This window comes from Octopus bimaculoides, chromosome 7 (genome assembly GCF_046866305.1).
Source record: "Octopus bimaculoides isolate indiv1 chromosome 7, ASM4686630v1, whole genome shotgun sequence".
In the NCBI taxonomy this organism is placed as follows: Eukaryota; Metazoa; Mollusca; class Cephalopoda; order Octopoda; family Octopodidae; genus Octopus; species Octopus bimaculoides.
Window position 1 is genome coordinate 76,564,113 of NC_142934.1, and position 14,722 is coordinate 76,578,834.

General features: G+C 36.7%; 1 protein-coding gene across 1 annotated transcript in view; it reads right to left on the bottom strand.

Moving 5' to 3' along the window:
* Positions 1-12,541, bottom strand: part of LOC106878138 (uncharacterized) — a 56,731-nt gene extending 44,190 nt beyond the window's left edge. Inside the window, exons 1-7 of the mRNA XM_089355543.1 lie at positions 12,151-12,541; positions 9,106-9,175; positions 7,395-7,571; positions 6,832-6,950; positions 6,150-6,293; positions 3,411-3,593; positions 280-484 (exon numbers count right to left, since the gene is read on the bottom strand). Coding sequence (XP_089211669.1) covers positions 280-484; positions 3,411-3,593; positions 6,150-6,293; positions 6,832-6,950; positions 7,395-7,571; positions 9,106-9,175; positions 12,151-12,483 — 1,231 coding nt within the window. The 5' untranslated portion in view covers positions 12,484-12,541. The remainder of the gene's footprint in view (positions 1-279; positions 485-3,410; positions 3,594-6,149; positions 6,294-6,831; positions 6,951-7,394; positions 7,572-9,105; positions 9,176-12,150) is intronic.
* Positions 12,542-14,722: the final 2,181 nt, after the last annotated feature.

The window sequence follows — 14,722 nt, forward strand, 5'->3', positions numbered from 1 at the left end:
TATACATATATACATATACATGACGGGCTTCTTTCAGTTTCCGTCTACCAAATCCACTCACAAGGCTTTGGTCGGCCCGAGGCTATAGTAGAAGACACTTGCCCAAGGTGCCACGCAGTGGGACTGAACCCAGAACCATGTGGTTGGTAAGGAAGCTACTTACCACACAGCCACTCCTGCGCCTATGTACTAATCATATTTTAGAATTATAATAATCTAGGACAATTATAATTTCCTCTCTGAAAAAAAGTCTCAAAGTTTCTGGGATGCACTTCGTACCTTTAACTGAAACAGGGAAGCTGTAACTCTTGGAGGAGATCTTCCGATGAATATCGTTTCTTTGTTTGTTGATATTGTTGTTGTTATTGTCTGTGTTGTTGCCGTAGTAGTAGTAGTAGTTGGTATTGTTGCTGTTGTTGTTACTGCTGCTTTTGCTTCTACTGTCGTCATCTATATTGTTTTTCGTATCACAATTATCCTGACACTTTAATAATAATAATAATAAAAAAAGAGCGAAAAAGGTTCGATGATTCAACACAAAATCTAGTTGAAGAAAGTAAATTAGGAAAAGATGGGGCTAATGCAAATTCGCACCTCACCTTGAAAAATGCATTTTTCTGAAAAAGTTTATTCGGATTCCTAGGTTTTACATGTTGAAGATTATGAATATGCAAAAACAAATTTTAAAATTTTAACTCATCCAACCCCCTCGACCCATCCCCAATTTTAAATGTATTGTTGTATATTAAAGTATGGAAATTTCATTAAAGCAGGTATGTAATATGAAGAAATGTGGAGGCGCAATGGCCTAGTGGTTAGGGCAGCGGACTCACGGTTGTAGGATCGCAGTTTCGATTTCCAGACCGGCCGTTGTGAGTGTTTTTTGAGCGAAAACACCTAAAGCTACTCGAGGCTCCGGCAGGGGATGGTGGCGAACCCTGCTGTACTCTTTCACCACAACTTTCTCTCACTCTTTCTTCCTGTTTCTGTTGTACCTGTATTTCAAAGGGCCAGCCTTGTCACACTGTGTCACGCTGAATCTCCCCGAGAACTACGTTAAGGGTACACGTGTCTGTGGAGTGCTCAGCCACTTGCACGTTAATTTCACGAGCAGGCTGTTCCGCTGATCGGATTAACTGGAACCCTCGACGTCGTAAGCGACGGAGTGCCAACGACAAATATGAAGAAATAAGAGGATTTTAACAATATCGAAACAATAATTTCTACAATTTAACCAAATGAACATAGAAAGTGCACTTTACATAACTGTTTTAATGAAATTTCCACACTTCCAATCTACAAAAAAAAAAAAAAAGATGCAAAAAAATGCAAAATTTTTTTTCAAAATCCCCTCCCCCCCCCAACATACCCCCAACCTACCCACCACCCCAATTTTAAATGTATTGTATATTGGAAGTGTGGAAATTTCATTAAAGCAGGTATGTAAAGTGCACTTTCTATGTTCATTTGGTTAAACTGTAGAAATTGCTGCTTCGATATTATTGTTAAAATCCCCATATTTCTTCATATTACATACCTGTTTTAATGAAATTTCCATACTTTAATATACAACAGTACATTTAAAATTGGAGGTGTGGGGGTGGGATGGGTTAAAATTTTGAAAATTGTTTTTGCAGATTCATAATCTTCGACCTGTAAGACCTAGGAATCCGAATAAACTTTTTCAGAAAAATGCATTTTTCATGGTGAGGTGTGAATCTAAATTAGCCCCGAAAAGACAATCAAATAGAATAAAGCAAGTGAAATATTATGAATCAGAAGATATATATATATATATAGATATATATATAGATAGATAGAGAGTTGAGAATGAGAGAAATAAAGAGAGGGAGAAAAAGAAAGAGAAAGAAAGAAAGAGTGAGTGGTGATTTGCATGGGTAAAATTTACTCTCTCTGTCCACTTAAATGATTCTAGTATTATCTGGACAGTTTTCTAAAGTTTTGCTTTGTCATTGTAGGGACCCATCAATTATACATTAAGTTTAATACCAAAAAGGAACACCTTCAATCCCCGCCCCAAATATATATACATGTGTGTGTGTGTACATTCATTTACATACGCACACATATTTCGTCACGCACACACTCACATACACACACATATATGTATGTATATAAAATAGAACAAAAACGCAATAGAGGACGATAGAACATCCGGACAGGTAGACGATACATAGGCGGGCAGGAAAAACAATAATTAGAGGGACGGGGAAAAAAATGACGGGTCATTCGTGGTCTTCTTTCATCAGTCAGGTTACCAGATATCCTTACAGTTTCGGGCAGTTACATTTGAGACTGTTCGATCTGGTTGCTCCAAAAAAAGTCTAAGTTAAGAGCATTAGATTTTTTTGTAAGAAAGCTAGCGAATGTATACGTCAAGGACAAAAAACAGAGGAAAATGTATGTATGTATAATATATATATATATATATATATATGGCAACGGTGGTACTCCAGCATGACCACAGCTTTGAAGCTGAAACAATTTAAGATTTAAAGATGTATATATATATTATAGTTCATCTAGACATCATCAATAAGTGGGGTATGAGACTGTGCACTGCACCTACCACGGTTTCATCAAATCAAACCCGGTCTCCTTCGAGTGGAAGAAGTGAAGGGTTGAAACACTTGCATGAGGTAGTGGTGGTAATTTCTTCTCTGAAATCTTTCTGCCGTTCATCTCTCTCTCTCTGTCTCCACCCTTCTCTCTCACTCTGTCTCCACCCCTCTCTCTCTGTCTCCACCTCTCTCTGTCTCCACCTCTCTCTCTCACTCTCTCTCTCTCACACACAAAAGGGAATCTTTGCATCCAATTTAACGTGGATGGTGTGTTAGAACACCGAATACTGCATTCTTTATCATGAGAGTATCTCCCATGTGGACACATGGCGTATAAAAGCACTCATATCGTTGGCAGACGAGGTGCTTGAAGCAGACGATTTGCGTCAGCCATCGATATAGATTTGGGTACTTTCGTGCGCCTTGCGTCCATACGAGAAGTCCTATCAAGGTAAAGAATTCGGTTTTCGAACACATCATCCACGTTAAGTTGGGTATAAAGATTACCTTTTGGTATTAATACTGCTTCCGTCACTATTACACACACACACACACTTACACACACAAACACTCATATTTACACATACACACACAGATACACACGAACACACACTCATATACACACACACATTTACATATACAGACGCACATATAGGTGTACAAAGCTTTGTGTTTATGTTTGCTTTTAACTGTAGTTTGGTTTAGAATTCAATAACCTGTATTCGATCGAATCTGTAGAAATATAATGAAAGAGAGATAGGAGAAAAAAGACGACAGAAAGAAAGGAAGAGAAAAAGTAATAAACGAATCAAACTCAAGAAACATCACCATTCTTCTGGATATGTCGGTCTCTTCAGTACTTAAATTATTCTGAGTTTTTCTTAGGACAATCACTTTGAAGAAGGCCACATCATCCTTCGAACGAACATGTGTGATACGGCAATGCATTTGTCCTGTCATGCATGTGTTGGTCAGCAAATCTTCCAGAGAAGTCCACAATTGAAACGATTTCTGCAAATTGAGATTAAATAAAGCATACAGGCAATACATGTGCATGTGCGTATGTGTGTGTGTGTATGCGTGCGTGTGTGTGTATGCGTGTGTACGAGCGAGTAGGAGTGTGTGTATATTTGAAATTTAAATTCTTATACTTTAGAAAATTTATCTTTTTTACTGTTTAATGTACTCTCTCTTTCTCTCTGTATCTGTTCAATCATATATATCTACACATACACATATATATTTATAAGCACATATACAATTTAGCAATATATATAAACTTACTTGGAAATGGATGCGTCGCGTTCAATTAAATAATATATATATATATAGGCGCAGGAGTGGCTGTGTGGTAAGTAGCTTGTTTACCAACCACATGGTTCCGGGTTCAGTCCCACTGCGTGACACCTTGGGCAAGTGTCTTCTACTATAGCCTCGGACCGACCAAAGCCTTGTGAGTGGATTTGGTAGACGGAAACTGAAAGAAGCCCGTCGTATATATGTGTATATATATATGTATGTGTGTTTGTCCCCCCACCATCACTTGACAACCGATAGTGGTGTGTTTACGTCCCCGTAACTTAGCGGTTCGGCAAAACAGACCGATAGAATAAGTACTAGGCTTCCAAAGAATAAGTCCTGGGGTTGATTTGCTCGACTAAAGGCGGTGCTCCAGCATGACCGCAGTCAAATGACTGAAACAAGTAAAAGAGTAAAGAGTATATATATATATATATATATATATATATATATATATATATATATATATATATGCATATATGGGTACAGGACGTCACCAGCAGTGCAAACAGCATGAAATACATAAACGAGGGAAAAACGAGTGAAGTACGTGAACAACGAGAAACCCCCCCCCCCCCCCGGAAAACAGGATAAGTAAAAACAGAAAATTTTGTTTTAGAATTTATGGGAACAGCTGTCTTTGAGACTCATATTATCGTTGAATGCACGAAATGAGGAATAGATAGACAGCCGACAGCTGATGAAGAATCTTTTCTCTGTGTTTACTTGTCCTGTTTTCCAGTTTTTCTCGTTGTTCACGTATTTCACTCGTTTTTCCCTAATTTGTTTACGTATTTTATGGTATTTGTACTGCCGGTGACGTCCTGTACCCATATATGCGTGTATATATATTATAAAGTATTTATTATTATTTCACTGAACGCGACGCATCCATTTCCAAGTAAGTTTATCTTTACCTTTTTGATGCGACTCTCTACTCTATACTGTTTTCTTCCTCTATCCTTCTCTAGTTCCCTTTTTCTTCCCCTCTCTTTCACCATTTTCTGTCTGTCTTTCTCTCTATTTCTCCCCCTCTATCTCGTTTTCTCTCTAGTTGCTCACACGTGACCATCGTCCATCTTTCTTTTTCTCATGTGACCATCTTTCTTTTCCTGCACGGACGTTTAAAGGAACGGATGTGTTTTTTGTCTCTCTATCTTTTCTCTTTTCAAAAAAATGTTTCTCCCAGCGTTCACTATTTTCTACTCGTTCTGTTCTAACGACCCTCCATGTTTGTTTTCGTTCGGTTTCCTTGTATGTCTCCACTGTCATCTTTTTTGTTCCCAGATTTCACAGTCCAAAAATCACTATAATTTCTTTTCAATGTAGCTGAAATTATTTTTTCTCGCCGTACCTTTCTTTTTTGCCTACTACTCTCACTCCCTTACCACAACGTTTAATTCTCTCACGCCTCTTTGTCTATGCCCCTGATTCTTTCAACCGCTTTATAGTCTGAGAATGATTACTTTAACCACGTGGTAATTGACTACGCTTTCATCTAGAAAACTATTAACTTTATCTTCTTCATTTCTGTTCTTTATTTCTTGTCTTTATGGAGATGTTTTTCTTCTTATCTTGCCTCTTAACTACCTCCTCTGTCTCAATATTTCCATTCTCTCGTTCTCTTTCCTTTGAACTTTATATTTGGAAACACTATTAGATGACTTGCATTTGTCAATCTTGCCTTGAAAAGGGAGCCCAGACTTACTGTAATAATTTCATTTGGATTTGTTGCTGGTTGCATAGCTATGACATTATGCGCATATCACCTGTGAATTATGGTGATCTCGTAACTCCTGGCCTTTTGAAACAGCTGTCAAGATAATCTATCTATCTATCTATCTATATATATATATATATATATATAATCAAGTGGAGAATGGAGAAACAAACACAAGAAGAAGCGGGTCAATTGCGCTAGTTAGCCATTGATTTAATTATGTGGAGATTGTATAATGATTAATTGACGATCGTTTCGATGTACCAATTTGATTGGCAGATCTCTTCAGAATGTTGAGAAGTATGTTAAAGTTCATGGTGTGAGAGGTGCAATCTTGTATATGCATGTGGACTATACTCTTTTGACAGCTTGCTTTGTTTGAAGAATCCTAGCTTCGTATGTCGTAGGTTAAGGTGTCGAATTTAATCGGCCATGCTGTTTACGGCTAACACGAAGTTAGCAAACGATATTTTTTATTCCTTCTTCTTGTATGTGTGTGGCTAAACAAAAAACATACAAACAACAACAATGACAAAATAAAATTTCACCTGTTTGTTGGTGTCGGTCCGATGAACAACAAACACTGTTTTAGAAAAAGCGAAAAGAGTTATTAAGAGACGAATGCTTTCATGAGGCAGCAGTCCATGAAGGAGTGTGTGGATGTCACTCAAGAAAAGGTATTCCACTGAGATCTGTAATGACACAGAGTGATTGTTAGAATTTCAAAAAACCGTCTGTTCGATGTGTGTGTGTGTGTGTGTGTGTGTGTGAATGATTGAGAAAGAAAGAGAGAGAGAGAGAGAGAGAGAGAGAGAGAGAGAGAGAGAGAGAGAGAGAGAGACAGAGAAAGGAAGAGGGAGAGAAAGGAAGTGGGAGAGAGAGAGGAACTGGGAGAAAAAGTTTGATAGAGAGAAAGAAAGAGAGAGAGAGAGAGAGAGAGAGAGAAAGAGAGAGAGAGAAAGAAAGAGAAAAGCGAGAGAGGGAGAGGGAGGACCATATAAGGTTCTTAAGTCATAGTAGAGACAGTGTTGGTGTATGTATGTGCGAGTGCGTAATTGAGAGAGAGAAAGTAGGAGAGAGAGTGAGAGAGAGGAAGAAGAAACAAAGGAAAAAGGAGAGCGTGAGAGAGAGAGAGAGAGAGAGAGAGGGGGAGAAGGAGAAAGGGTCATATATAGGGGTTAAGTCACACAAGAAACTGTTGGTATGAGTAAATAAGAGACAATCACTTACTTGGTTATCTAAATACAGTGATTGGACAATTTGTTGAACTGAATCGATTATGGAAGCAATAAAGAATCCTTCAAGACCATATTTCTTGCTCTTTGACACACACCATTCCATAGAATCCACTTTAAACAAAAAATAAAATTCATTGTAAAATATTTCATGTTTGATTCATATCATTAAATAAGACACTAATAATGACACTAAATAATGACACTAATCAATAAAATAAATTATCTTTCATCAGAGCTGAAATTGATCTTTTTCGGTTGTGTTTCGAAATCTGATTCCAAAATGTTTTTTAGTGTTTCCCTAGTACGTCTAGTTAGTGGGATACCTTTTTCATAAAATAGTAGTAAAATGGGCTCAATATATAATTAATAGCGACAGAAGAAGTATTAATAACAAAAAAGTAATGTTTATCTCCCATAAAGCGGCGAGCTGGCAGAACCAAGTAAACCACCCAGGGGTTCCCACGTTGGCCCAAGGGAATAGAGAAGAAGGGAAACAAGAACATAAAAATGTGACACTCTGGTGTACATCTCTAAATAAATTGTAATGAATCTCACCACGAAATAACAACGCAATGATAGATGAGTGACGATTTCTCCAGTCCATGGCCACTCGGTACGCAGTTCTACAACCACCAATTTCCACAAAAAGTTCCCCTTCGGACATGACTTCGTTCAATAATGACCAATAGCTGGCGGGATCTTCAAATTCCCTAATTTCTTCTTCAATGTGGCCTGTAGGGTTAAAACGTATATTAAAAAAAAAAGAGAGAAAGAAAAAACTGCCTTGAAAAGAGAGAGAGAGAAGAAACGCTAAGGCAAGTATAATGAATGAAGAGATTATAAAGGTATAATAACATTGTGTCGTCATCATAAATGAACCATGATCATCATCATCACTACCGTTATCACAACAACGCTGACGACGATGAAAATAGCCACAACCTCCGCCACTACTTATGCTACGATCAATGATAACATAATTAAAGACTTACATACTCCTTTTAATTATTAACCAAACACAAAAGCTTCTATTTTACTTAATCACTAAAATTCTTGAATTTCAGACTTGAGAGAACCCTGAACACAATTGTCTGCTTGAAAGACTACTCTTACCAAATCAGCTGCATAGTTTTGGACTTAAGTTCTCGTTAGAGTACATAAGACTCTGGTTAACGTAAGGCCGAAAAGAAACAGCTGATAGCTTTATAAATAGTGTATTTAAATTCACTTAGAGTCAAAGTGACGGCACACTTTTCTTTTAACTATCACACATAACTTACATGGAATTGTAGCATTTCTTTTATTCTCTTCAAGAAACAGCTCTCAAAATTGTTTACAGCTATACTAATATGCGTTTCCTTTTTCAAAACACCCTTTGATCAAGATGATATTCTGGTCGTATACATTACAACATTATGAAGATATTTACCTTGTAGAAGACTTAATCCTTTATTTCTATAAATATGCTTTATATTATGTATTTGTCATATGAAAAATTACTCGTTATAATCTTGTTGATATTTCTAGTACAACTAATCAACTTTAAAATTATTTCTTTTAGATAATTTTCTGTTCCTATGACAGTTTGGAGAACCATTAAAAAAAAAACTAAAAATTCTTAGCTATATTAGATTTATATTTAAAGAAAATGGTGGATTAAACCAAATAATATAAATTTTCCTATTCTTGTTTTGAGATATCTAGATAAAAAAAGAAACAAGATATGTAACACTCATGAGTTATGTGCGGTAGTGAAAAGAAATGTGTGTCGATAGCTTTGACATCACCTGGATCAGTGTCTATAATAGACCGTACACGAAAATGCAAAGCATTGTCAACTGTGTTTACACGAGAAACACAACATCTTAACAAATTCATCTGACCTGATCTAAGTTTTTCGTGAAAAGACGTCATGTAAATAAATCATATCCATAAGAAAACCCATCACTTGAACAACATCGGATTGATTTTCTAATCATAAACAGTAACACGAACTGTTAAGTTTATAGATTACCGGATGTTTGTGCTTAATTGGAAACGCAGCATTAACCATTCATATTGTAGAATTCGATAAATGTCTGATGTATATATATATATATATATACATACACACACACACATATATATATATATACATACATATGTACGTATGTATGTATGTGTGTATGTATGTATGTATGTATGTATGTATGTGTGTGTGTGTATCTACACACAATAACTCAAATATAAAGCAGTTGTAGTTTAATAAATACTGTATTTTACTCACCAAGCATTTTACCGCGCTTCAGAACAGACCACAACATGTCCACCATAGCAAGATCACCAGTTTCATTTCTCTGTATATATATATATATATATATATATATATATATATAACCGCATATAAATATATACATATATACACACAGTGTTTAACCCTAACTATATTTGATTGAATACTGTTGTACATAGAGTGAATGTTTTTGAAAGTTGTGTGTTTTGTTTTTTGGCATGTTTGTTCTCAAACAGCACTTCTTTTAGTGCTGTTGACACCACCGGATTGAATGGCATTGCCCAGGTATCGAAACCATAATGATATCCGTGGGGCAGCTGATGATGGAGGTATGTTGGATTGTTGGTATGGCTGTTTGTGTATATGTGGAATAGTGTTATAACACATCCTTTTGATATATAAGCGTGTATATATATACGTGAGTGCGTGTGCATGTGTGTGTGAGTGTGTGTGTGTGTGTGTGTATGTGTGTGTGTGTGTATGTGTGTGTGTGTAAAATAATAACAGTATATATTGAGGGTTTAACCGACCAAGTCGAGTAGCTTTAAATCAACTTTTATTAAATTACTTGTCAAAAATGGTTAAGTCGACCGTTTATAAATTTGATGAGGAAAATCTAGTTGACCATTTGTGAATTGTCAGATGAACAACAGTTAACTCCTTTATTTAGCGTGTAGCCATATTTTTGTAAGGGATAGCCACAGTTCGGCTTCTATATTTCACTTGAATTTATTCGAGTTGCAAAAGGGATTCACAATGCAGAAGATCAATCTGCTAGTAAAAGCTGCTAAATCTTTCTAAAATGCTACTCATTTTACCATCTTAAAATAAAATAACACACTGGACAGTGGTGGCTCCTGTGTAGGCACCTGCAGAACTGCAGCACCCACTATTTCCATTCGATATTATCGATAACATTCAATATAATGAGTTCTTTTTTCTTCCATTCTTTCTTTATACTTGTACATTATATAATCCTTAAGCTTAATGTCAGTAGCCATCTCCTAGTTCACGAAAAAAATACAAAAATCCTTGTATAGAACTGTGCGCTTCACATTTCTAGCGACGCGGTGTTTGGCTGTTGTGCGTATGTCCGAGATATGAAGTTGCATGCTAGGAAGGGAGAGAGAGAGAGAGTGAGAGAGAGAGAGAGAGAGAGAGAGAGAGAGAGAGAGAGAGCACTGTCGTTCACGCAGTGCCGACCCTGGTGTGCTGGTGAAAGCTAGTGTTTCTTTTTGACTCCGCGTGTGTTGTGCTTAAAAACGTGTTTATATTCTTGAATGTGATAAAGTGTAGAATTAGATTATTATCCTACTTCCAGCAACAGTGTTGTTGCCAGGATTTGAAAAATAGGGCAAATTTCCCCACCTTACAGTTCTATATTGAAGAGATGAGGAATTATGTACATTATTTACATTTGATGGATATTTGTCCTCATCTTGTTTGTTGTTAGCACAACGTTTCGGCTGATATACCCTCCAGCCTTCATCAGGTGTTTGGGGGAAATTTCGAACCTGAATTCTCATTCCTAAGGTATTTTTCAATGTTGTTGTTGTTGTTATTATTATTATTATTATTATTATTATTATTATTATTATTATTATTATTATTCAGGTCACTGCCTGGAATCGAACTCGGAATCTTGGGGTTAGTAGCTCGCGCTCTTAACCGCTACGCCATATGCCCGTGGGACAACAAACAGGATGAGGACAAATATCCGTCAAATGTAAATAATGTAAATAATGTTCCCCATCTTATTTTGTGATTTAGTGGGGATGTTTGAAAAAGAAGGAGCAATTCGCAGCGGTGTTCAGTGAACAAATTAAACACAGAACTGGGCAGTGGCTAAAACGCGAACCGATCAAGTTTATGATTAAATTTTCTTTTTATGTTTGTTTCCTTTTACACAATATTAAAAAACAATGGTTAAAAATTTTCTTAAGCAGCACCCGCCACTAATTTTATCTACGAGCTACCACTGACATTGGATAATGTGTTCCTACTTGAAACAATCACAGGATTTTCACGAGTAGAAAGTTTGTACTTTCAGGTGCTTTTAATTACCATATATATCAGCAGGGACAGTGGTATTTTTCTTAATTTCGATTAGGTAGTAGTTTGTTGCAGTAAAAGTGAGTTTAATAAATTTCACAAAACTAAATAAGTTTGTGTCATACGAGGCGTCTAAATTCTCATGTTTGGGGATGAGTCCGTGCTTGTAATATTTTATTTATTTATGCGTCCCTTTAAAGCCTAGGCAGGCTCATGAGCCTGGTTTCCTGGTTTCTGTGGTGTATGTGTTCCCCACAAGCTGGACGGGACGCCAGTCCATCGCAGCGTTACTCAAGAAACAGGAAGAAAGAGTGAGAGAAAACTGAGGCGAAAGAGTACAACAGGTGTCACCACCACCCCCTGCCGGAGCCTCGTGGAGCTTTAGGTGTTTTCGCTCAATAAACACATACAACGCCCAGTCTGGGAATCGAAACCGCGATCCTCCGACCGCGAGTCCGCTGCCCTAATCACTGGGCCAATGAGCCTCCAAATAAATGCACCCTTTTAAAGCCTAGCCAGGCTCATGGGCCCGGTTTCCCGGTTTCAATGGAGTATGTGTTCCCCAGTTTGACGGGACTCCAGTCCATCGCAGCGTTACTCATTTTTGCCAGCTGATCGGACTGGAGCAACGTGAAATGAAGTGTTTTGCTCAAGAACACAACGCGTCGCCCGGTCTAGGAATCGAAACCACAATCTTACGATCATGATGCTGACACCCTAGCCACTAAGCCACGCGCCTCCACGCTTGTAATATGGAGGAACAAAAAAAATTATAAAATTCAAATATGAGAAAGAAAGAAAAATATTGCTATTACGTTATAATAAAAAAAATTTCCGAGAACATGAGATATTTTCTTTAAATACAATTTTAAAAATTACTAAGTAAATGTAAAAATAAGACAATTTAAAAGGTAGAAACTAAAGAATATAAAATATATCAATTAAATTTTTAAAAATAGAGGAAAAGGGAAAAAAACATGTTCATACTTGATTTTTTCTGTCATTACTCGGAAAATGATTTAACTCATTTGATTCGTGGTGTCGTCTGCTTTGTTCAAAATGTTCTTTAACCTCACGTTGTTTAAAAGTTTCTCCACGTTTGCTCTGTACGATCTGCGATAGAAATGTCTTATTAAATATTCGCTTCTGGTATCTGCTGTGAGAATCGTTTTTCGATATAACTCTTGAACGGTCTCCAATAGTTACCCGTTTCGAATGGCTATTTGCTACTTGCACCCCGTTCACCCGAACTAGTTTTGTAGAATCTTCTTTGAACATTAGAAATATGATGCACAGTAGAAGATACGGTTCGTTCGACATACTTTTGCCTTTTTAAAGTAGTTACTAACAATCATCGCCTTTCCTTATCAGACATCGTTGTCGTCATCGTCGTCATCGTCGTCGTCGTCACCGTCGCCATTGGTTTTATTGTTCCCATCGGCTTTGACACTCGTCTTTTCCGTGATGGCATGAAACAAACATACAGACTGTGTTTTCATTCTCGACAGCAAGTAGTGTAAGGAATTTAGTTTGTTTGTCTAAGGGTCTGACCATGTAGAGATAAAAAGGGGAGGATTATGTATGTGTTCATTTATGTATATATGTATGAGTGTGTGTGTACGCGCGCGCGCACACACATGGACTCACATACAGATATATACATACAAATATACACAAATATGCAAAATCATATATGCATACACACATGCACATATATATAAGTATGCACATGTGTATACATCCTCACGTAGATGTGCTTATATGTGTGTGTGTGTGTGTGTGTGTGTCTATATATATATATATATATATATATATATATATATATATTTCGTATTTCATCTTGTTTACGTTTTGTGACGTCCTGTACTCATATATGCATATATAAATATGTATATATATACATATATATGTACATATATATATATATATATATATATATATATATATATATATATATATATATATATATATATATATATATATTACGGAGAAGTACTTGCATAGCAAGTGACCTGATCTGAGATCGTGTGCTGAAACGAAAACAATTGCAGCGTGGAAGGTGTTTATGAGCCATTTAAAATAACACACAAAATCCGTTAGATTCACTTCAACATTTAAATTTAATTTGTCAAAATATTTTCGTCGCTTTGAGACCGCGACCTGTTCACTGACAAAATTCTGTGCTGCATCTCACAGAATTTTGTCAGTGAACAGGTCGCGGTCTCAAAGCGACGAAAATATTTTGACAAATTAAATTTAAATGTTGAAGTGAATCTAACGGATTTTGTGTGTTATTTTAAATGGCTCATAAACACCTTCCACGCTGCAATTATATATATATATATATATATACATATATATATATAATATAAACTGGACATGGGCGATCGTTGTATTCTTTCTTGTCTTGAGATTCACAGCCAAACGGAACACCGCCTTCAGTCGAACAAATCGACCCCAAGACTTATTCTTTGTAAGCCTGGTCTATTTTGTCGAACTGCTAAGTTACGGGGACATGAACACACCAACATCGGTTGTGAAGCAATGGTGGAGTAGACTCGGGTGAAATTCCTCTGTCCCTTTATTATATATATATACGTGCATTCGAACGTAGCAGGGAACAGCTAGCCTTTGGCCACTATTTGGATCCCGTTTTGTCCACTACTCTAACTGGCTACGAAATGGTATTATTCATCTTTCTTGTGTCTATGAACTTACTTCTCCGATGACTCTTTCACTGTCTCCTTCTCCATTGCTATCCTTATATGTCCTTAACACGTGCATACATCTATGCTTACATACACATTTTGTTCTCATGATGGCCTGTCTATGTCTATTATTCTGTATACATGATGAACACACAGACACACATTTTAACATATCAATACATCTCTTAATCATTCTCACGCGGTTGTGCCTTCTCTCTTTTCCCTCTGGCATTTATATTGGTTCTATCAATTTCCCCTTTTATTGTAACGGCCGTGTGATGTGGAACTAAAGAGCCATTCTCTTCACCTCACATCGCATGGTCCCTTACATATATATATGTATATCGCACGGTGTGTGTGTGTGTGTGTGTGTGTGTGTATATATATATATATATATATATATATATATATATATACACGACGGGCTTCTTTCAGTTTCCGTCTACCAAATCCACTCACGAAGCTTTGGTCGGCCCGAAGCTATAGTAGAAGACACTTGCCCAAGGTGCCACGCAGTGAGACTGAACCCAAAACCATGTGGTTGGGAAGCAAGATTCTTGCCATTCTTGCCACACAGTCACGCCTGTATATATAATATATATGTATATATACATACGTACAATATATATATATATGGGAGAATGTACGAAAAAAAAACAACAGACGAGGACAGGTGGTGTAAACAACAAAAGGATGTATTAGTTTAACGCTCGGGAATACAGAAAGTCTTTAACGTTTCGAGCTACGCTCTTCAACAGAAAGAATACGGAGAAAACAAGTATATGTATGTATGTCTATGTATATATATACATATATATATATATATATATATGTGTGTGCGTGCGTGTTTA